At 35.7% G+C, this 24312-nt stretch overlaps 2 protein-coding genes across 10 annotated transcripts; one reads left to right on the top strand and one right to left on the bottom strand.

The window, feature by feature from the left end:
* Positions 1-1119: 1119 nt before the first annotated feature.
* Positions 1120-2706, top strand: MOT1 (molybdate transporter 1). Its single transcript, XM_022037814.2, has one exon. It carries the CDS (start codon positions 1222-1224, stop codon positions 2551-2553), a length of 1332 nt encoding a protein of 443 aa, XP_021893506.2. The 5' UTR covers positions 1120-1221; the 3' UTR covers positions 2554-2706.
* A 320-nt stretch (positions 2707-3026) lies between these two features.
* LOC110806626 (ArfGap/RecO-like zinc finger domain-containing protein) lies at positions 3027-23137 on the bottom strand. Of its 9 annotated transcripts, none has more exons than XM_088208706.1 (15): positions 22817-23137; positions 22250-22368; positions 21313-21374; positions 21000-21087; positions 20864-20925; positions 20651-20744; positions 20018-20407; positions 7295-7870; positions 6726-6890; positions 6545-6652; positions 6371-6454; positions 5065-5194; positions 4920-4959; positions 3673-3744; positions 3289-3428 (listed from the first exon to the last, which is right to left on the bottom strand). In XM_088208706.1, exons 2-14 carry the CDS (start codon positions 22346-22348, stop codon positions 3717-3719), a joined length of 1926 nt encoding a protein of 641 aa, XP_088064832.1. In that variant the 5' UTR covers positions 22349-22368; positions 22817-23137; the 3' UTR covers positions 3289-3428; positions 3673-3716. The 9 variants fall into 9 exon arrangements, with proteins under 9 accessions (XP_088064830.1, XP_088064831.1, XP_088064835.1 ...); XM_088208707.1 differs by lacking the exon at positions 3673-3744 and adding an exon at positions 4743-4802 and having other exon boundaries at positions 3301-3428; XM_088208708.1 differs by lacking the exon at positions 3289-3428 and adding an exon at positions 4743-4802.
* Between the last annotated feature and the right edge of the window lie 1175 nt (positions 23138-24312).

Below are 24312 nucleotides of genomic sequence, written 5' to 3'. Positions count from 1 at the left end.
TTGACGGCCTCTCACAAAACTAAAGGACAAGACGCATTAAATTCTTCTAAAAAGATGCATTTTCCATGCTTTTTTTTTTATAACCTAAATAGTGGGAAATTTAAGAATACATATAAAATTACAATTTTATTCAAATTTATAATTTTTTTTTTAAAAAAATTACTAATTATTAAATTAAATAATTATGAATCTTATAAAAAAAAATTAACTATTAAAATAAATAATTATTAATTTTATAATTTAAAATTTGAATATGTAATCATGTATTATAAATACTTCTAAAAAATACATTTTTATACTTATTTTTTGTAATCCTTGTTACTTTAAATATTGAGAAATTTAAGAATATACATAAAATTATAATTTAATTTAAATTTACAATTTCTTATAAAAAAATTTATTAACTATTAAATTAAATAGTTATTGAAATATATTACAACATGACATGACATGAAATGTCTTATAAAAAAAATTTATTAATTATTAAGATAAATAGTTATTAATCTTGTAACTCAAAATTTGAATATATAGTTATTTATTATAATTATAAAAAAATTATAAATATAAAAAATCTAAAATATAATTTTAAGTTAAGTTAAAGATTTAATTCGAATATAACTATGAAATTATTCAAAAAAAAAAAAACGATTATATCTCAAAATTTAAAAAATAAAATTCTTTTAATAAAAATAAATCTCAAGCTTAAATATAATGATATTAAATTCCATGCCTAAATTCTAAAATACTTTTTTTTTTCTCATCTATTTTTTATTTTTTTAGGGTTCTTGAGTGTTTTTTAGTCCAAAATTTAAAATATAATTATATATATATATATATGGTGAGTCTCTACCTCATATTAAAAGGTCTAACAATTTATACTTAATTAAAGATTAATGTTAAATTTCATAAAATAATCATCCAGTTACTTTTTAATTAGTAATACTTTTTTTAATGGATGGCTGATAAAATTATATTAGTCAGCAACTTATTACCATTTCCATATAGTAAGAAGGTTGATTATGCCTATAAGCAAGGTACATATATATATATATATTGTAGTTTTTGAAATGTTAGCTGTCATGAACAGCTCCCATGTATTTTCTTGTATTTAATGCAATTCTCTTCTAATCTTTCTCACACGTCAACATAAATCCTTTCACAGGGAGAAAGTTTTATTTATTTAAGGCACCTTCACCGCTGCAGACGCCATTACAGTCTGCCATGGACACCCCCAATCAGTTCAGCATTCTCCATAAACTCAGAAACAACTTGGTTTTTCGGTCCAAATGGGCAGAGATAAATGGAGCAATGGGAGATTTGGGCACATATATACCAATAGTATTGGCCCTGACATTAGCCAAAGACCTCAACTTAGGCACCACCTTGATTTTCACCGGCATCTACAACATCATCACAGGAGCCATTTATGGTGTGCCAATGCCCGTCCAACCCATGAAATCAATTGCTGCAGTTGCTATTTCTGATGGGTTGGATTTTGGTATCCCTGAAATCATGGCGGCCGGGATTTGCACAGGAGGGATTTTGTTGCTTCTGGGTCTTACAGGGTTAATGCAGTTAGTCTACAATCTTATTCCTCTATCTGTTGTGAGGGGAATTCAGTTGTCACAGGGCTTGTCATTTGCCATTAGTGGTGTCAAGTACATTAGGAATATTCAGGATTTTTCGAAGTCCAAGTCTATTGGGAAGAGGCACTGGGTGGGATTAGATGGGTTGGTTTTGGCTATTGTCTGTGCTTGTTTCATAATTCTTGTTAATGGCTCAGGTGAGGAAAGGGAAGAAGAGGAGAGTAATTGTGATGGAGAGAGAACCAGAAGAAGCAGGAGATTGAAGAAAATCATAGCCAGTATTCCCTCAGCTTTCATTATATTTGTGGTGGGTGTGGTTTTGGCATTTATAAGGAGGCCTCAGGTGATTCATGACATCAAATTTGGCCCATCTCATATTGAAATAGTGAAAATTTCAAAGGATGCATGGAAAGAAGGATTCATTAAGGGCACGATTCCCCAACTCCCACTCTCAATACTCAACTCAGTTATTGCTGTGTGTAAGTTGACATCTGATCTTTTTCCAGGAAAGGATTTTTCAGCAACCTCGGTTTCCATGACGGTGGGGCTCATGAACTTGGTAGGGTGTTGGTTTGGTGCCATGCCATGTTGCCATGGTGCAGGGGGGCTAGCAGGGCAGTACAAGTTTGGTGGTAGGAGTGGTGGGTGTGTAGCAATTCTTGGCGCAGCTAAAGTGGTGTTGGGTTTGGTTATAGGCACTTCTCTGGTGATGGTTCTGAACCAGTTTCCTGTTGGAGTATTAGGGGTTCTGTTGTTGTTTGCTGGGATTGAGCTAGCCATGGCTTCAAGGGATATGAATTCTAAGGAAGAATGCTTTGTCATGCTTATATGCACAGCAGCTTCTCTGATGGGCTCAAGCGCAGCACTGGGCTTTCTGTGTGGGATTGTTGTACACATCCTCCTCAAGCTAAGAAATTTTAACCGTGATCAGCCTTGGCCTACAACATGGATCCATAGGACTCCTTAGCACCTTTCTGTTTTTCATGTTCTATTTAGAGTACCCAGTTGTATGAATAAAAGCACAGAAACAGCTTAGAGACGCAGTGAGTTTTCATGTTGTTCTCGAACATTTAGTTGTATTTTAATCGGTTCTATCAATGTATAATTTCCATGATGACCACTCTTGCTTTGCATAAACATATTTATACACTAGATTTATTGTACAAATGTTTTACTTTGTAAAGGCTCTTGGTGATTATGCTAACAGGTCATTGATGTTAGCCTACAACAACAAAACTGCAAGTACAGATTGAGAGAGGCTTATAAATCCATGCTGTAAATTCTGAAAGAGTGTCCGTGAGTGCTACTACAACTTCCTTTCTTCTCCTTTATGTCTAATATATTCACTGTAAATAAAGCACGGAGCAACCAGCATGAAATTAGTGAGCTTTGATCATTAAAAGCAGCAAGACATGAAATTATTAGGGGAAAAAAAAGAGAGGCAGGAGAAGCCATTCTATGGTTATTAATTGGAAGTAATACCAGAACTTAACTTAAACCCAGAATGGTCAATTTCAGACCTCCAAATTGCTTGCAGTGTGCATATATCCAGTATCTGTTGGCCAGATGATAAGGAAAGACATCACCTCATTCAGACAACCTGTCTATTTAATTCCAGCTGAAAAGATGCTAGACTTTTCAGTCAGAGGCTAGGAGGCCAGAAACAAATACAATCAAATAGAATGGATAATGCTAAAATCCATCTATCCAAATGGGTTTCCTCTTCTTGAATGAAAATAATTGTTGTTCATGGCTGCTGGGTATCCACTAGGAGGTCGGACTACCACTTTTGACGTGCCAAAGGCATCTCCATCAATGCCAAAACAAGCAACTCCTTGTAGCCTGCAAATACAAACCAGAACCTCAAATATTTTATTTCTGTTAGGGACGATAGTAACATGAAAAATTAGCAATCAATGCATGCAAAGGGTCGCTTTATAGCCAATTTCGCAAGCATACACAATAAAATTCTAGATAAACAAGTTTTATCTAGATCTTAAACAAAGAATACCGATAAAAATGTTAAATAATATAACTGAACTGATTTTTCTAAAAATTTAAATTGACCGGAAATTATTTGACTTACTATTTATCTATTATCACACTTCCTCATGGGCAAACTTATTAGGCTCAACATGTTGATCGAGCATTAGATCTCCTGTAATTTGTGCTGAATGTTAATTAACAGCAACTAAGAAATAAGGATTTCAACTCTAGACATTTGGCTCTGTCCTATGTTAAAAAGTGTACTTGTTTGATTTTCTCAAAAATTTAAATTGATTAGTAGAGAAATATTAAGAGAAAATTTAGGAGAAGAAATATGTAGAAATAACAAGGAGAATATTTAGAAGAAAAAAAAGGATTTAAATTTGATATTAGAATCTTAAATAGAGAAATGTTTCCTAAATCTTTTAGAAGTATATTTTCTTTCTTATTTTTGGGTGATGCTGATTAGATACCCAATCCTATAAAGAATGAGAGGAAACCATAGAATAAAATCTACAGTTTTTTTCAATTAGAAATGATCTAATTTATTATTTATAAATTAATAAGAACTTGCAACAGAAGGATGGAACTAAACTCCCTTCCAATCCCTTTCCATTTCCTCCAGTTTTCTCAGCTCTTGTTTTTTTCTTGAATTAAAATATCATCTTTTAATCTTAATGAAGGATTAATTTTGTGGTTTAACTCATGTATCTGATTATTTAGGAATAAGCTAAAACATTAGAACAATTTTCAAGTACTTTAGTAAATGATAATATTTTCCCAAAAAAATATGTTTTTTAAAGAAGTTTTAATGTATTAAATATTTAAGTTTTCATTTTTTTAGATGATTGACAATTTATAGAGAGTGGTGATCTTGAGCTTCCAAAATAAGGTACTGAGATGACAAAGTGGTCTACAAGCAGTTGAACAACGTTTGATTAACTAGAAGAGTAAACGCAGAATAAATTGCAAGTTTTGAATAAGGGAGGTAGTCTTATATTTTCAATGTTTTGCCCAAACTTTAGGCTAACAGTAAATTTTCATTTTCCTTCATCGAAGACCCAAAATAATGCTTCAGAAAATGCATCATAGGTGAGTACAAGTACAAGCAACTCTGGAACAATATATATATATATATATATATCAGTTGAATTTCATCAGACTCCTTACCTTATTATGTGTGTGAGGAAACTGAATTTCCTTATCTAAGAGAGTAAGCTCTTGACACAACTTGAAAGAAAAACAATATTGGCAGTACTTCATGAGATCGTCATTATTCAGAGTGGTTTGCTTTCACAGAAAGCAGAATTTACTTTCAACACAAGACAGTCAAGACCAAGAGCATACCTGGAAGGTGGCATATTGACTTGTTGCCCCATATATGCATCTGGGATCAACATATGAAACTATTCATAATGGATTTTAAATAAAAGCAACACCAAGATGTCATCGTAAATTTACCAGAAGAAATAATGGTGAAAAGGAAGAATACCAGGAGTCACTCCAGAAGCAAATGGTGATTGAGATGTGACAGTACTGGAACTTGAACTGGAAGACTGGAACAAGCCTGTAGGGGCTGAAACATTAGGGATCGCTCCTACCAGAGATTCCATGGAGGGAAACTACACATGTACAACACATCTTTAAAGGTTAATACAAGTTCGTGTACTCAATTAAGTGCTGAAGTTTGAGAAAACAAAAAATTCTTTCTAACCATCTAAAAGAAACACGAACCAAAAGATTCTCTTTCCTCAATTTAAAATTTCAAAGTATTCAATTGTCAATTAAACATATTTGGACTGAAATATCTATTATCAACTGTCTGAAAATATCTTAACATTATCTCAAAAATTATGGCGTTACGGGAGATTTCTCTGTAAATGGTGATGGGTATGATAGGAGTTATCAGCAGAAACTTCAAAGGAGCAAGTCAAGGAAATTTGGGGCTTTTGTGTCTTCTTCATACAATCAGAGACTAATGGGCAGGAGGAACGAAATTCATTGATGGAATCCAGAGTTACTCTAATTAAACATTAGCCCCTGACAAATTTTATCTACGATTTTGCAAGATCTTGACATATCATGCCTGAATTAGAATAAGGAACAAGAATAAACCATAGCTGAGTCAGACAAGTCCCTCCCTGCCTCCTCTTTTTATCCCAACTCTTCTGTCATCCAGAATATTAAGCACACTAACTCATGTCCTCAACCTTAAGCCAAAAGATACGGAGTTGTGATTAAGAGATAATGAGTAACTGTTGGGACCCATTAGCCAAGTTATCCAAAATAAGATGCCTGTTCATCAGTCATTTACGACAAAGAGGCAGAATAGCCTTTACCAACTAATAAATGCCTATAAACTTAATGTTGCATTTTTGCAGCCTGGCATGTGTCAAGCATATGCAAATTGCTATAAATAAATTGTTCAAACAGAGTCATACTCCCTAGTGTGTTTTCAACCCCAGAGCATGTATTAACAACTATTGATACCTAATGTAAAAGGACTGGTTCTGGGAAATATCATTATAGGTAGAATTCAGTGTGAATAAAATATATGAAAACACAATTTATGGATTTAATCACAATTTCCTTTATCAAGCTTATGGTAATGAAGCAGAATTATGACTGTTTAACACTTAAAAAGATAGAATTCAAGTGAATATACAAAAAAACCGTGCAGAACACCTAATAAGCACAACTAATTTTATGAAATTGTTTAAAAGTTCAAGTGTTCAACAAAAGATAAGGAAATAAGTCAGTGATGCAATTGTGTTGTATCAGTTTAATGTTGTGCATACTGGTGATACTTGTGTTGGATTTCTATCACTGTTAAGGTCAAATGGGTTTGTTGACTTCACAGAGCATGGGAATCCTCCCATGACCTGCAAACAGAAAATAACATAAATAGATTAGGACATATTAATAATTAAAACAGTACTTATTCACTTGATAAATCCTAGTGCATAAGGTACCACTGGGTTAGGATAATACTGCATGCCAAATCCCACACCATGATGCGGGCCGGGTTGCCAGCTAGGAACTTGCAGATTTGCTTCTGAGTAGCTTGCTGTAAAAAGATCCTGCATAAGATATAAAAATTGTCACCAAAAGAGCTCAGGGAAACTCCGGAACAGCAAAAGCTAGAAACTGTACTGCTGGAAGTTCCTTTCTTCCACTAGATTCTGTCTCTGTTTGGTTACACCCTGACCCAACTCCAGCCATGGTATCCTGTGCAAGTTCTGGCACATACTTAGATGATTGCCCAACAGAAGCATTAGACAGTCCTTGAGTATTAGGTGTGGTTGACGGTGTCCAAGGCTGCATATGCACATGACATCAAAAAGTGAATAAATTTTGAATGACCAAGTTTTCTTGACATTTTACATAGTCATTACCATCATGAACTGTAATAAAGTTTATGATCGTGTTCTAATTTGTTTGTCTTCATGTTGAAACTGAAGTTTAAAATTTTGGAATAGTGTATATGATTTAACTTGGTATGGTAGCAAGGAATTGAAGAAATGAACTTTTAATTTTTGAAAGTGATCTAGACCAGATGTAATTGGTGTGAAATGCGATCTATACCAAACCCTTCAACAAGCCATAATCCATTTTTACAAGGATATACAGTATACTGGGAATTAGGTTCATTCCCCAAGGACAGATCAAAACATGTTGACTCCTGGACAACCATGTAATTTCTTTGAATTGCTGATACGGACCTTGTTATTTAGCACCATAACTGACGAAGTAGTCTGTTGTGTATTAGAGGTACTATTTCTAGCTGATAGAGAGGAAAGCTGATGTTGCTGTGTGCTATGAAACTGCAGTATACCAGGAAGTTTCATAACAGGTTCACCAGTAATAACATGTGGCGAGTGAGGAGAACCTCCATTAGTAGATTGAATATGCACATTGGTAATGGATGAAGTAGAAACACCGACATCATTATAGACAACACCAGTTGTCCTGCCTCCAGATGCAGTTAATGAAGAATCATTATCACTTGGAGTTTTGGACTTGTTACATTCAGCTCCAAAAGAGGGACTTGACAGTTCGAATAGCAAAGATTCTAAAGAATTTGCACATGGAGCTTGAGATGCCTTCTCCTTTGAAGAGACTTCACACAAGGACTCATTACCACTATTATTAGATGGGGAGGTTTGCTCTGCTTTCAGTGCTGTTGCAGCATCAGGAGGCTCGCTATCAGTAAAATCAATCAAGATTTCTAGATTGCCTTTTATCTCTTCCACTGGATTTGCATCAATAGACTGCAGGTTATCAGATGATGTGGCCTTCTGCAATATGAAACAGCCAAATAGTATAATTCTGTAGAAGTATTGTCAACTTAAGTTTTCGAAGTTAGAAATCATTTATTGAGATTCAATTTGTTAAAAGCAAGCAAGAGGAAGGAACTGAAATGATTTCACACAAGTATCTTAAAAGTTCAAACTTCAGTACTTGCTTGTTAATGGTGAATCAAGGTTTATTAAAAAGTCAGTAATACCAACAAATGGTTAATATTTTTCTTTGGATAAAAAAAACATTATTTAAAAAATTAAGAAAGAAAATACAATTTCAACAACAAGATATCTTCCTACAGCCTTCTAAGTCCTGAAAACCAGGACAACAAAACAACAAAAACCAAAAAATCAATACAATATTATCTGTCAATTTCTTTGTAACACCAACGGAAATCTCAATAAAGTGGCCATGGACCTTAGCCCATAGAGAAGGCAAAAAGATCATCCTTTCCCATAGAAACTGAAAATCAAGAAATCAGTCTTTCGAAAATCATATAATTCCTCTCCAACCACAATGGCCAGAAACCTGCAAAAAATGCTCCTCTCCAAAGAATTTTAGCTTCCTCTCTCACACCCTCCTCAACAGGTTTGAGCTCATGAAACTTATAGTGAAAATAGAGCAACCTACACCAATCCAAAAGTATCAAACAGTCTAGGCATGCATCTTTCAAGCCACATCATAGTGAAGCAACTGGTGATCATAAGTCTCCCTATTTCTAAAACACATAACACAAATATCTGGTGAAGAACGACAGGCCAGGCAAAAAGCTTAACCTTAGAAGAGAGTTTCACTTTCCAAAACAAATTGGTAAATTAAGTAATGTAGCAGTTACTATTATGGGAATATGGTCAATTCCAGAAGAATCTAAGGTTCAACTCCTACTATTAGGCTAGTGAAAATAGTGGAAGTTCTCCAAGAGCCTTACCAGAGCTAACATGTCAATAGTCCCTTGATCATTAAGGTTTATGAAAAAATACAAATTCCAATATGTATCCCTTCCCTGTGGTTAATGAAATAAGAAATATGGACATCATAATATGCAAAAGTTTTATAAAGACGAGGAAAATGATTGGCTAATGGCTATCACGCCTCCAAAATTCTCTCGAAAAAAAGTACAGGATCCATATCCCACCCTGAGGCAGGTAAAAAGATAAAGTTATCAAGCAAACGAGAGATGACCTTCTAGGGACTTTTATGAATAATAGAATTTTTGGCAACAGAATCCTATCCATTCTTGTGACTTCTATGAGTAGTCTTAATCATCCTATGCAACAATGAACAAGGTTCCTATAGAAAATGCCAAATCTAGTATTAGCCAATAAAAAAATTCTTTGACACCAAATTCCGAATCCTAAGCCACCATTGTTTTTAGGAAGACGACACAATTCATGCCTCGTGAAATGATCTTTTGAAACCTTCTCTATCCTAGGTAGCAGGAGCTTCCTCATAACCTTCTTCAACCTCTCGGGACCACAATAATTCTAAACAAGGATAAACAATAAAGAGGAATACCAGAGAGATAGGTTTGTATCAAGATGGCTGTACAACACATAAGAAAACAAGGCTCTCTTCAAGCATTCAAGCCTTTTAGAAAATCCATTACCAACCATTCCAAAATGGAATTAGGTTAAAAGCATTAAAGTAAAATACTCCCGATGTAATTAATATAATTAATGGTTTTTTTATTTTAAAAAATTTGTATATGTAAAACTGTAATATTTAATAAAATACACATTTAACCATTCATCTCATGCTATCAAAATGACTCTACCATTGTAAAAGAGTCTAGGATTTCTGTCTTCATTGCCGGTCACTAAAGACCGGCTATTTCCACACAAGTCAGCCTTTATGGTTGGCCCTAACCACCAGAACCTCACGGCCAAGAGTACCCAAAAGGAACTGCCAGAATTACACACCTACACCTGTACATCCTCTCCATCCCTGCTACAGCCGCACACCAAGCTTCTTCTGCCATGCACACAGCCTCCTTGGCTGCACAATGCCCAATCGCATGCAGATGAAGCCACAGCCATCCTGCACCGCACTTCTCTGTCTAGGTTGCTGATACCCGCATTGCTGTCTTCTTACTCAACTGCTCTAGCCAGCTGTTCTGTCCAAACAGAGCAACACTATCTAGTGGTAATATCCTTCATGTGACCTTTTATTTGGCCTTAATTGACCTGCAACTCTCAAAATATGTTGGATAACAACATTTAAAAGTACATGAACAGATTCCCACATGGACACCTCTACTTAAAACGATAGCGAATTTCAGCCAATCCAAGCTAATTATCACTTCACCGAGAAAGATTACTAGAGTTAGTTGTGTTGATTTTTGAAGAAAAAATAATAATTTTATTTCTCACCCTTTAGGTTGCTACACTTAGAGTACTTATAAAATTCCCAACTTATTGATAAAGAAAGTTTATTGTAGTAAATTTTTATTTATATGAGATTACTATTTTTATAAAATTTTAATTATATCATCTTAACTAATTAAATAATAAAATAAAATAAGTAAATAATAAAATATCATCCCCCCCCCCAAGTTAGCGTAATGAGATCATATATGTCCAACTTATAAAACAAAGTCTGAAAAGTCATCCTGCAGTCTACAAAGGCGTATGCATCCGGAGGAGCCAGAAAAAGGATCATAAAAAGCTAGTTGGAGCAGCTCGCGCACGGAGGAAGCAGATCTGTCTCGTAAGGCAGTAGCTCGGCTTGGCTCAGATGTGCTCGGCTCAACTCTGCTCAGTTCAGCTCAACTTGGCTCGACTCGGCTCAGATCAGCTTGGCTCATATCGTCTTGACTCGGAGGCGGCTCGGCTCAAAAGTGGTTCGACTCACTCAACTCGGCTCCTGACAGATCTGGTTATTTTCCGCCACATGCAGACCCAAAAAATGGTTCTCTCCCGCAGCGGTCTGCTTTCCTTCACGCACAGATCTGGGTCAGGTCCTACTCCTTCGGCTACTGTTTTCTCATGTGCCTATCGGTCCAGCTCAGATCTGAGTAGATCTGCCCTTTCACAACTTCCTCCACCTCGATCTGCTTCACTTCGTGTGGAGATGCATAGACTATTTTTTCCAAATTGGGGCCGCCTCACCGATCGCTTCGCCGGCAACGCACCTTCTTCTGGTGTCGCGCCGGATTTGGTATCCAGATCAACTCTCTCCTACCAACCGCCACTCACTGCTGCAATTTGAGCTGGTTCTTACTCTCTCTCTCTCAGATCTAGCTTTTTAGGATAGCGATGAGAGTTGATCTGGATAAACGGGTACCAATCCAGTCTATTGTTGCTATTTTAGGATTTGAAAGAATTTTGAAATTAAAATTCTAAAATAGTTTTATTTGACTTTGATACCATATTGATTTTTGAATAAAAAATAATAATTTTATTTCTTACCCTTTATCTTATTACATTTAAAGTATTTATACAATTTCTAATCTACTAATAAAAAAAATTTTAGTTTATTAGAATTCTATTTATATAATATTACTATTATCATAAAATTCTAATTATATCATTTTAACTAATTAAATAATAAACTAGAATGATTAAATAATAAAATATCCTAGTCAACAAGTTGAAATTAATTCGGATCATTATCAAGAAAAAAAGAAAACTCAGCCACCTTTTAGGCACTAAAACAAAACCAGGAGGACTCTGCCTTTGACGTATGGGATGAAGAAGACTCAATGATAATGGCGCGACTCTGGAACTCTATATCGCCTGAGATAAGCAAAATAATTATGTTTTTGTCTACAAGTAAAGAAGTATAGGACGCTATCAGAGAAACCTAGTTTAAAGTAAAAAATGCAGTCTAGATTTATGACTTGAATGTCAAGATATGATACATGAAGTAATAAATTAGGTCAGTCATTGAATATCTAACAAGTAATGCAGAAAGGTTGGTGGCAGGAATTAGATCAACATTGCAATCTTACAATGGATTGTAGCACGGATGTACCCACCTCAAATAGTTTGTGGATAAAGACTTAGGGAAAGACAAAATGTCATCATTAAATAAAGCAATTACTATTGTATCAGCAAAAGAGAGCAGGAGAAGGATCATGTTAGAATTTTGGCTCGTCGATAGCTCAGCATTAATCTTTGAAAGCCTCAAGCCGCACCAACAGAGAAAGGAACTAAGTCAAGTAGAAAATTCCAGGTTTAGTGCTGACAATAGGAATAATTTTTTGTGTACTTTTTGCATAAAGTTGAAACATACCAAAGATAAATGTTGTAAACTTCATTGCAAGTTCTATGCCTCAAGCAAGGATTGAGGTTACAAGAATACTCCATAAAAAACCCACAAATAGACCGATGTGGCCCACCATAAGGTAGAAGACAAAACTACTAATCTCAATGAATTTAAGGATGAAATAGAACAATTGTGAGGTAAATTAGAAGATCTTGAGAAACCCACAAGTATAAGTCTAATGAAATACCCAGTTATGCTTTCTTTCTCACATAGTTTTTAATATTTTGGATAGATTATTTGAAACCTCATAGATAGTGGATTAAGTGGCTATCTACCATATGATCGATACTTTCAAATACTTTTACAGTTACATGTCATGCCCTAGTAATGGGAAAATTGACATGACAAATGACTCTCCAAACATCATCGCTGGGAAGGGCAACATCACACCAAGTCCTACCCTGATTCTAGAAAATATATCGCATGTTTTTAAACTATGTATAAATCTTATTTTAGTCATTTATCACAAGAATTAGACTGCAAAGTAATTTTTTTTTCCTTCTCACTGTTGATTTTTAAGATAGAACTTGAGTAACATGATTAGAGGTACTGAGGCTATAAACAAATTGTACTACTTGGATATATTTGTTCGATCTCTGTCCGCCGTCTCTACTGACCCTAAGAACAAGCTTTGATTCTATTGCAAGAGATTTAACCATCCATCCATCTGTTAGGACTCGACCTTGACATGTAATTCACTAGAACTTTAATTTTGGCAAAAGAAATTAATTTGTAGTATTTGTGGTAAAAATTAAGAAATAGGGATAAGTTGGAAAAAAATTCAAATGATAGGTCGAATATGAAATGAAGGATGTAGTGAGACAGAATTTGAATTTGAGAAAATATTGGGGTAAAATTTGAATTTAAGAAAATAGTGGGGTTAAAAAAAGAATATAGAGAAAAAAAGAAGATTTTGGAAAGAAGAGAGAGAAAAAAGGGAGTAAAGGGGAGACAAAAAGACAGATCAAGAAGAGAGCGAGAGAATTTAGAGAGAGAAAGATAGGCTATTAGAGAGATAGAGAGAGAAAGAGACTATAGATAGAGAAAGTAGCAGAGATAGAGAGAGAAAGTGAGAGGGAGAAGAGGAAGAGAGAGAGATAGGAAGTTTAGAGAGAAAAGAAGAAATAATCTTGTATTTTATTCCAAAAGTTAGATGTCTTAATTTGATTTAGAATTATAATTTATAAATATGAAAAGATATATGAGAATCCTTAATCAACTATTGTAACTGTATGAAAATTTTTATCAACCATTGCAATTACTCGGATATATAAGAATTCTTATCAACCACTGCAATTGTTAATGATTTTTTGAGATCTCAACACCATTCTTTTCTACTTTAAATATTATGTTTCCTCTATAATTAAAAATTCTTATTATGAGCATTTACACCACGATATATGCACATTAGCGAAATATAAACGTCATCCATCCCTTCTACTCCTGTGGATGCTTTTAATCATCTTATTCCATGAAAAGTTCGGTTCACGTAGAAAACATCAAAGTCATTTTTCAATAGAGATATGTTTTTTGATATTAAATTCTAATATCACCCTGAACTCTTAGATTGATAACAAACCTCCCACTTCACGAAATGGTCTTTACTTTCCTCTCCACCAGCCCATTCAAACTTTAGCATATCACCCTCTAATCTCTCAGCTAACCATAAGGTATTCTAAATAAAGACAGATATTAAAAGGAAATGTTAGCTAAACAAGACTAGATCAAAGTAATTGTCCCTCCTAATGAAAACACTCCACCTTTCTAACTCTCTAATTGCCTAGCCATTTTACTCTCTATTGTATCCAAAAAAAGCAACCCCCATTTAGATTTGCCTCCAAGGGAAGATCTTAGTAGACAATTGATGAGGTTAGTTTAGAGTAACCTAGGGACCCCACAAGAAAGTCGAACACTTCATCCTCCACATTAATACCAATCAAATTAATCCTATTAATCCCGATAAGCCCACTTTTTGCTAGAGTAATCTTTAAACCTAAGATTGCTCGAACACTTGAATATGTGTGAGTGCATTCTTCAAGGACCTACTATTATGTTGTAAAAAAAAATCGTGAGATTAGCAAATTGGAGATGAGAAACTTCAATTATGTTCCTTCCCTTCCAACCTCTATCCCATGCATCCTACCCTTTTGCTGTGCTCTAGTCAGCATATTAATATATCAACTACCACAGTAAACAAAAGTCGTGGGAGTGGATCGCCTGCCTCAATCCTCTCGATGTCCTAAACCAATCATGGGGTTTTCTATTAGCAATCACCAAGAAGGAAATTGAATTCAAACATCCTGTACCCCACATTCTCCATCTCAAACCAAACCCCTTATCCTTTTGGTTTAGAAATCTCCAATTCACTTTATCATACGGTTCCTCGAAGTCTAACTTTTAGAACTAAGCCTTTTCCTTTTAATCTTCCTAGTTTATTCAACTACCTCGTTAACTCAGTAAGTAGTGCTTTCGTCACCCTATCATACTCAACTTTATTTTTAACTCAGATAATCAACTTATTTGAATTTCAAATATGTTACTCTCTAATGTCAAATTGCCCAATCCTATCATTTCCTCTGAAATCTCTTTCTTTCTCATACCCATGTCTCCTAGCAACTCTTTGTTCCATGTTTCTAATTTATCCTTCAAATATTGGAGCTTATCCTCCCCAACCTTCCCTGATCCCCCCTACCACCACTCCTTCAACTTATTCAAAAATTTGGATGTTCTAACAAAATAGTTTTAAAGTAAAAAGGAGTAGGACACCATCTAAGGTTGAGAGTCAAGAAGAATTAGGAAATGGTCCAATATATGATTTGGAAGAACCTCTTATACCATATCAAAAACTATCCTCCCAACGAGGTGAAATCAAGAATCCATCAATGTGAAAGGAACAAAACCCTCCCCATCAACTGACCAATAAATTGGGACTTTACAATTTATTGAGTTCTCTATGCATTAAAATCTCCCCTAATACACTAGAATGAGTTGCATAGTTGTGATAAATAAAACAGTTCCTTCTAAAGAAATGATCTATTCCTTAGATTAGTAGGCCCATACACACAACTAAACCACCAATTCCCCTTCCCTCTCATAGGAAGCAACACTAATAAAGAGAAGACACCTTTAGTAGAGTCAATCTAGTTAAGAAACCTAGCATCCTATATCATTAACATTTCCTCTAACACCTTGAATGAGGAAATCATCACCAAATCCTCAAACCTAGATTCCCATTTAGCTTCTTGAACTAATAGTACATGATTTGAGTAAGTAAAGGGAAAAGAATTTCTTCTTAAATGGAGAATCAAGATCATATTTTTTCAAATTTCCAAGTTACGATCATATTTTTCTAAAAGAGTATATTTACACATGGAGAAAATAGAGGGAGATCATCGATAAATTTTAGGCATTTATCACAGGATCATAGACAGATTTACTTTCATAAGAAATAAAAAAAAATTTCTTTAAATTAAGAGATTTTCACGAGATTTTTTTTAAATTAAGAGATTTTTAAAAGATTTTCTTTAATTAAGAGATCTTCAAAAGATCTTTAATTAAGAAATTTTTAAGAGATCTTTTTTAAATTAAGAAGTCTTCAAAAGATCTTTAATTTAAGAAATACTCAATATTTAATAAGATTTCTACAAAAAAATATCATATCTATCATATTTCAGTTGTAATTCTTTAATTTTGCTAGTTTACTATTCTATTCTATATTTGATTTTCTATTTAATTTTTTCATTAAATTAGGAGATTATTTTCCTTATTATTCACATGACCTACACTATAAATAGGTCATCAATTCCTACTCATAATAATTGAAGTTTTGAGAACAATAAAATTACAAGATTTTAATTTCAACCAGTAAAATTTTCTTCAATTTTCTTGTTGAGTGTAGAATTCATGTTTCATTATTAAGGTAACTTATAGCGTTTATTTATTTTTAATTAATTTGAATTTATCGAGATTTTTCTTGTGGCGTTCTAATTAATTCATTTATCTCTATTATTTTGGTTTTCACTCCTCTATTGACTGTGAGTCAAATTGTAGCACCCGGAAAGGAGGAAAAAAAAAAAAAAAAAGGGGGCCACGTCAGCAGCCATGTCAGCAGGCCCGGTCAGCAGTCCCGGCCAACCGGGGCCTGCCACGTGGTAAGACCGCGTCACTCCGAAAGGAGCCACGTTGGCGATCCGCGTGGGTGCGATCCGACGGCTCAGATCAATCGCGCGATCGGACGGTCCAGATTCAATCGCACGGACGGCCCAGATTCAATAAAAAACGAACGGCCCAGATTAAAACGAAATGAACGGCTGAGATTAAAAGGCAAGGGGTTATAAATAGAACCCCCACACCAGACCACAAACCCTAGCCGCCCGCCGCTCGCCGGAGAAGACGAACCAGAGGCCGACCGCCGCCACCCGCCGCCGCACCGGGGAAATTTCCGACCGCCGATCGAGGTAAATTTCATACCCCCGACTCGTTTTTCTCCGCTGATTCCTCCTATGGCCAAATCGAGGCCGAAATCCCGGCCAAACGGCCGGAATACGCGGCCGAAGCCCAGCGGCGCCGCCGCGCCCCCTCTCGGTTTTTGCCTCCGACGAGGCCCTTCCCGGCCTCCGTTCGATGCAATTTTTATATCACCGTGATCACCATTCTTTTCTCTACAGGTTGATCGGAGCCGAATCACCAAAACACGAACCTCGCCGGAGAGCCGCCGCACCCGAGAGCGCCGCCGCCGGTAAGCTCCGTTTTTCCGTGATTTTTTGGCCCCCCGAGGGCCCTAGGGTTGTTTTCTGACAATGACCAATGCGAGTGTGGCCGAATTCGGCCGAAAACGGCCGAAAACAGCCAACCCGAGGCGACTCGCCGCCGCCAGCGGCGGCGCCGTCGCCGGAGCACGGCGGAGCCGCCATGCCGGAGTTGCGATTTGGGCCGAAAGAGGCCCTGGGCCTAATTTGGGTTTTTTTTTGGAACACGTGCAGGTACTGTTAGTGTGTTTCAGTTCCCCGGAAAAAATTCAGGGAAAAATTAGGGACGGCCTGCAGGCTCACTGTGAATCGTATTCGGATCCCGAAAACAAGCAAGGACCCCTCACTCTATTTCCTATCACGGTATTAAAGTTCAAAATGATAAAACGGTATTTCTTGAATTAACGAATGTGTGAAATTGCTTAAGGTGGCTAATGGAGCCCGAGTCTAGTGTGATTGGTGATTTACTGTTATTTGGCCTGTTTACAGCTTTAAATGCAAAATGAGGTTTGATGTGTTCATTTTACAGATTTGTGTGCATATACTACGTTTTTATTTATCATGGGTTGAATGACTGAAAAAACTGATACTGTATGTTGTCTGTTTGGCATGAATTACTGTTTTGCTTGTTTGTATGTGAATTGATGATGCTGACTGAGGAAAATGAAAATGAAAGATTGTGTAGACTGATAATTGTATTATGGGGGTCAGCCTGACTAGATATCCTGGGAGATGGTGGACGGACCGGGTCCGTAGGGAACCCTACCGGGATTGTGGTCTCACATGCCGGACGGGGTATGGAGATCTTATGGTTTTGGCGCCCATACCGGACGGGGTATTGAGGTTTATGGTTTTGGCGCCCATACCGGACGGGGTATGGGGACGGCCCGTTTCACCCTCATACCGGACGGGGTATTGAGGTTCATGGTTTTGGCGCCCATACCGGACGGGGTATGGGGACGGCCCTGGAAACTGATTATGAATGTTAAAGATTAACGGGTAGCGGAACCCCTATGGACCCCCACGGATACTAGTAGGCTGGTAAATGAGAAAAGGATATGTTGTACAATGATTGAATTACAAGAGGCGTGATAAGTGTTATGTTTTACAGCTCATATTATTCAATGATTATGATAATGTTATTGTTTTTCTTATATTGTTTTCATAAATTCCACCGAGGTAAGTGGATGGTAAAGGTTTTCATGTTAATAAACGAGTTTGTTGTAAATTATGCTCCATTGGTCTTTTTGTGTTTTTCTACCCACCTTTACCTCCGTGACGGTGAGATATCGTGATGTTCTTATTGAGCTAGTGTAGCTCACTCCTTATTTAACCATTTCAGATCAGGAAGACATGGTTCCCGAGCCCGTTCCGCAGGAGGACGACGAAGGGGATGCCTAGAGACTCTGTAGTCATACTCATAGTTTTATTTTCGAGTTTCTCTCTTAGTTAGTTTAATCTTTTATATTTTAAATACGTTTTTGGTTTTTCGTGTAAGGGATGTTAACTGAAATTTTGATCTCGCTTCCGCATTTGATATATTTAAATACTAATTTCATTTTAATATTTCCGGGGTCGTTACACAAATAGAGAGAGTTTATTTAAGGATTTGAGTTTCTAACTACTGATTTATATGCGGGGTTTTGGATTCCGCTGCTGATCCCAGGTTTTGCATGAGTACATCTAGGTCCGCCCTATAAATTATCTCATTAATTTTCTTCGTTAATCCTTCATCCCAACTCATTAACATTTTAGCTCACTATATCTATTGACAACTACATTTTGTCCCTCCCCTTCCCAATGTTTTCTTCTAGTCACTGAACTCTTAATTTTTGGGTCTACCTTCTTCCTTCTCCACATATATGTCTTGGGAGACACCAATACTCTCACCTCCTTTCCCGACTCCCCCTCTAGCCTAAAATCCAGATCCCCCAGCAAGACATTTAGATTTTCTGTATCAAGATTTTTGAATAGAGACTTCAAGAAAAGGAAGTCCTTTAACAGCACCTTCCCGTCTATGCCACGTAAGTCGTTGAGTCTCCCTGATAGTTACCACAAACGGCTAGGATGCCATTGCCAACAAACTCTTTACCACCTTCATTGCTTACCATGGAATTGACGTTAATATTTTTTTTGGCCTTAGAGGGGTTACTGACTATTTTAAAAGAACTGGATGGATTGCCAATGCGACTCCTGGAAGGCTCAACTCCCTAGTCAGATATAGATCGTTGGCTTGCCATTTGTTCTTATTATCAACAGCTCTTTGTTGCCACTCATTAGGAGACCTTCCATGCTCCTCCAAGTCAGGGTAATTCCCCAAAACATTGTAAACCCTCCCATTCCTCAAAACCCTTACCCACACCTGGTTCCTCTTCTGCAGCTTCCATTTCTCCACTGCCCATATCAGAATTCAACTTCTTCCTCTACCTCCAGAAAGTCGAATAATGATACTGTTAATATTTGAATCAGTCTCATCATCTTCCTCCATCTGCCATTCATAAATAAACTTCTCCCTCTTGGGCCAATGATTCCATCCCCTCAGCCCCAACCACCAATGATATCGCCTTCAGTTTCTCCACTGAAACTGCCACCCATTTAAGCGACTCTTCTTATCCTTCATCCTCCCTTCACTTTTCAACTAGCCCTGAATCTTTCTCTTCATTCGATTCTGTCCTCACAGATTCAGACAATTCTTTCACAATCATTGCATGCTAGCATGCCTTTTACTCTTTCCCATCACTTTGAGTTGCTGCATTCTATGTAAAATCTAAAGAGAGTGCTGCATCCGTGCCTGATCAAATCTTTCAATAATTTGATTGAAACCAAATTCTTATCCTAATAACTTTATATCCTATTTGATTCTATGTTGTCATTGAAACCAAAACCTTATCTTGATAACTTTGTCTCCTAAACATAAACATAAACACATACATGTACGTATTTGCTACTGATTGATAACAAACTTCTTTCAGAAAAAATCACTAAAATCATAAACTTCCTTCCTAAGTTTAATCACAATGAAAGTCCCCGTGTATATGTTGCACGCAAGCAACAGACACCTGAAGAGCCCAAGAGAACTACAGTGAGAGTACCCTTGTTCTAGATAAAAAAAAATAGTAATTACCATACCTGAACCTTGCCCTCCTGCATAGGAGGAGGATAATCCCCTAAAATATCAGGGCAGGTAACTGCAGAGCTTGACCTTTCCATTTTCTTCTTAGGATCATTTGACCTGGCTATTTTGGAATCCCTATTTGCAAAGTTAAGACCTTCATATCTCCTGCCATTTCCATCATCTCGAAACCTATCATCAACAACCTCAAACCGGAGAGTAGTTTTCCGAGAGCTTCCAGATCTAGAACTTTCTTGAGCAGAATGTGGACTTCTTCTTTCTCTTCCAGCATTAACAACTCTTTCATTATTAGACCATTCGTACCTATCCTCATAATGTGGACTTCTAGACCTGAGAGAATATGCATTGATGATCTTCTTGCTTCCATACGTCTCATCTCTGTCATTCTGCACAAGAATTGTTAATAAAGATGGCAGCATTATAATTCCAAAAAGCAACTCAAGAATCTAGCCAACTAGACAGTGTAAATAAATGCAGCTGCTAACTTGGACAGTGGAGTTACTCTTATTTTCTTAGTGTCCAAGTTTGTTAATATCATAAGGAAATATACAGCAGCCATGATCAGACAAGAAGAAGAATAATTGAATCAATTTAAGGTGTTCAATGTGGTTAAATTTTTAATAGTTTACCAGCCTCAAAGTTGGGAGCTTATCATTGCTCTCACCAGTGTACTTTTTGTCCACATATACATGTTTGATAAAATCTCGAAGTCGATGGAGATTACTGAAGCAAACAATCAAAAAATTGAATTAGATGACATTTCTCTATGGTGTATCCTAAGTAAACTCGATAAATTACTAATTGGCTTATAAAAAATAAATATAGAAGCGGTGCTTAATAACCTGCCATCAGGATAAGAGTTACGCTGAGGATCCCACTTCTTAAAATAAATTTTCCTTGCTTGCTATGAAATAACAGCAAAGTTAGACAAATAAAACCACAAAATTTATGAAGCAACTAGCCAATCCATGTGCAGACCTCATTCCCTCCTTCTTGAAGAGCACTAACTTCTTCTGCAGTAAACTTTGCCATTGATACAGATTTCACGCGATGTGTGAATTCTCGACTGTAATTGTTTAGAAACGCATAAAAAATCAACTCATTGCCTTTTGCTTATACAAGAAAATCTAGTATTAGACTGAATATGGCTCAAGCTTCCAACCTCCACCAATTTCATGTAGAGTCTTTAACATTCATTTTTGGTCACCTGTCTAATTTACATGTGCAGTAATGGAACCTAAAACTACGAAATGAAATTTAAAGAAGTTAAGGGATTTTCTACAAGACTTACTGGATTCCACTACAGTTTGTGCAAACAAATGTCAGGAACGTTGTGCATACATACTGTGGACCCTGTTAGAAAGGAATGTAAGGTCTACTGTCATGGTAACATCATGGTGATATAATTTTATGATTTTCCTTCTCCTATAACCAATTCGATCATTTGCTCATATGCAATAATAGATAGACATATAAAGTTTTTAAGCCAATAGAACTCAAAGAGATTTTTTTTTTATTTAGAAAAAGAAGAATTATTAGGAAGAGAAAGAAGTTACAAATGTGAAGAATAAGACATCCTCCTCGCATATTCAACTAGAAGAAGCACAGTAACAAATGAGAAAACAAAAAAAAAAAGACCAACAAGAGGAGTATAGTGTCCATATTCCAAAACATTAGAAGATTAATGCCTACCAATTCCTATGTAACACCTAGAGACCAGTGTCCAAAAACTAGCCATGAGCTTTCACCCATAGGATAGAGCTCAAAGAGAATTAAATGTATTAAATTCAAACATAAAGAATGCAATAAATAAAAAATGATAAATAGTAAGTGTGACTTCAACTGTCAATCACAAACCCAAATCAGTATCCGCCTAACATTAGAATTGTTTCAAAGATGCTGTCAGAATGTTCATAACATCTTAATATCGAGAGCTTTACTGCAGTTTCCTCACCAATCATTTGAGCTCCAAACAACAATTGAAGCAATCTATTTTGCAATATGTGAGGTAGCATCAGTGACAAGCAAATATTTCAATCTCCCACAAGGGATATATGAAAATGAAGCAATTAGGAAGTGCCACAATTTAGCACTCAGTCAAATAGGAAGAAAATATAAATAGAACAAACAAATATTCAGCCATTCTTGTCATTGCAGAGCTGTAAGCTGCCATAGTATCCCGTCTAAATCAGGCAAATAATAGAAAAAATAAGAAAGGAAATCCATACCAGACAGTTGCAGTTGATACATCTTCGATTCTCAGGAAGTTTCAAGAGACTACGAATGGCCCTTTCAATTCTCTCATCTTCCTTCATCCGGTTTGCCATTTTCCAGAAGTTTATGCCTACTTTAGCCAAAGAAAAACAAAAACCAGCATTTATTACCCTCTCAAATAGAGTAGAAGATAATATCAGTAGGAAAAAAAAAAAAAAAAAAAAGGTTCTCAACAGCGATTAAAATTTATTCAAAATAGCAATTATATAAAATTTCTCTCTTTCTCAATCAAAACTTTCCCGTCAACTCATATTGATTATAAACCCTGAGGCTGGAAATTTATATTTCTTTTCCTTTCCCATATTTACCTAGCAACCCAAATAATATACTAAAATCTCCGAAGAACCCAACATTCCCTGCATGCCATATTTCTTGCCAACTAAACAAAATACTTCTCGTTCAGTAAGCCTAAATGCTCAGAATGCAACCATATCCCAACTCCTATCCATTTTATATGTAATTTTTTCGAATCAATAAAAAGAGACTAAACTTCCGAGAGAGATTAAGGATTGTTAACAAACCTTTTACACTTCGACAATGAACAAAGGTGAGAAGGGAAAATTAGCAGAGAAAACCTAGGGAATGGAAGAGAAAATGGAGATGGCGAGATGATCACAGTAGTCCTAAGGAATCTTTTGCAGGATGTGCAGAATCCAAAAATCGACATGTGTACAGTAAAGCCGGTGAACAGAAACTAGAGGAAAATAGACAAAAATGTCAAATAAAGCGAGAGCGGAAGTTTCGCCGGAACAGAAGGACGGTCACCGGTTTTTTGCCGTTGAAACTCCGCTGACGAGTCGGTAGAGTTATTACCGTTGTGAAAAAGAGGGAATGACGTATAATATGCGGTCATCCATTCCTCCAAATTAGAATATTAAAAAAAAGTTAAAAAAATTATTATAAAAAAAAAAAAAAAACTGAAAATACCAAAGTAACGAATAAGGTCTGGTGAAAATACTGGATTTTCAGCAAAGGAATAAAATCAGATATATGTTTAATTTTAAAGACTATATATATATACACACACACATATATTAATGGTTTGAAAAAATCTTGTTACATATTATTTTTATCAATTTTTCAGTGAACAAGGGGTACAATACACATTCTTATATTTGTATATCTTTTAAAATTCATTTATAAAATAAAGCACATATACTTTATTTTTCTATTGAAACTTCCTTATCCTTGTATCAAATATATAAAAAATTACAATTAAAGTGGGAAGATCGTAATAGAAAAAATGATTCCTCACTTCTTTCTCTTATTTAAAATTGTACACGGTACACTTATTCTTTATGACTCTAAGTTATAAAAATTTTCAAAAACTTTTTAAAGTTTAAATAGCATAAAACGCTTTAAGAGTATACAATAAAGCATAATTTATAGATCCTTCAACTAATATATCATTAGATAAATCTTTGTTAAATATTACCGGACAACTCTCAGTTATATTTGTTTAGAGAAATCAATTCTATTGATAGATTTATAATTTTTGTTATGGATTAAGATTATACATGTATTAATGAAAGATGAACATGTGTTGTAAGAGAGAAAGCAAATAATGACAAAGTTTGTTATAAAGAACTTGTAGAATGACAATCTTGGCCAGTGAGAAGGGACTGAAAAGTTGTTGATGTTTGATGCTCTGTAGCTGTAAATATATAATTTCCTACAACTGTTGGTTTATGATCTGCATTTGTTGGTGCATAATTTTCTGCAGTAGTATGTATTCTAACATCCCCCTTCAAACTTGGAATTGTAAGGAGTATTTCTTCAACTCCAAGTTTGTCTTTTAAGTAACTAAATCTTGTTCCAAAGAGCTTTTGTAAAGCTGTCTGCAATTTGTTCTTCAGACGGCACAGATCTGATCTTCAGCCTCTTCTCAATGACTTTATCTCTTATGAAATGAACATCTACCTCTATATATTTGGTTCGAGAATGGAAAACAGGATTGCTTCTCAATGAAATTGCACTTTGATTGTCACACTAGGTAATAGGGACTTTATATGGTGGA

The sequence above is a fragment of the Carica papaya genome, chromosome 7 (assembly GCF_054855325.1).
Source record: "Carica papaya isolate Zhongbai chromosome 7, ASM5485532v1, whole genome shotgun sequence".
Taxonomy (NCBI): Eukaryota; Viridiplantae; Streptophyta; class Magnoliopsida; order Brassicales; family Caricaceae; genus Carica; species Carica papaya.
Note: the sequence above shows the minus strand (reverse complement) of the source record. Positions and strands in the feature narration are given on the sequence as shown.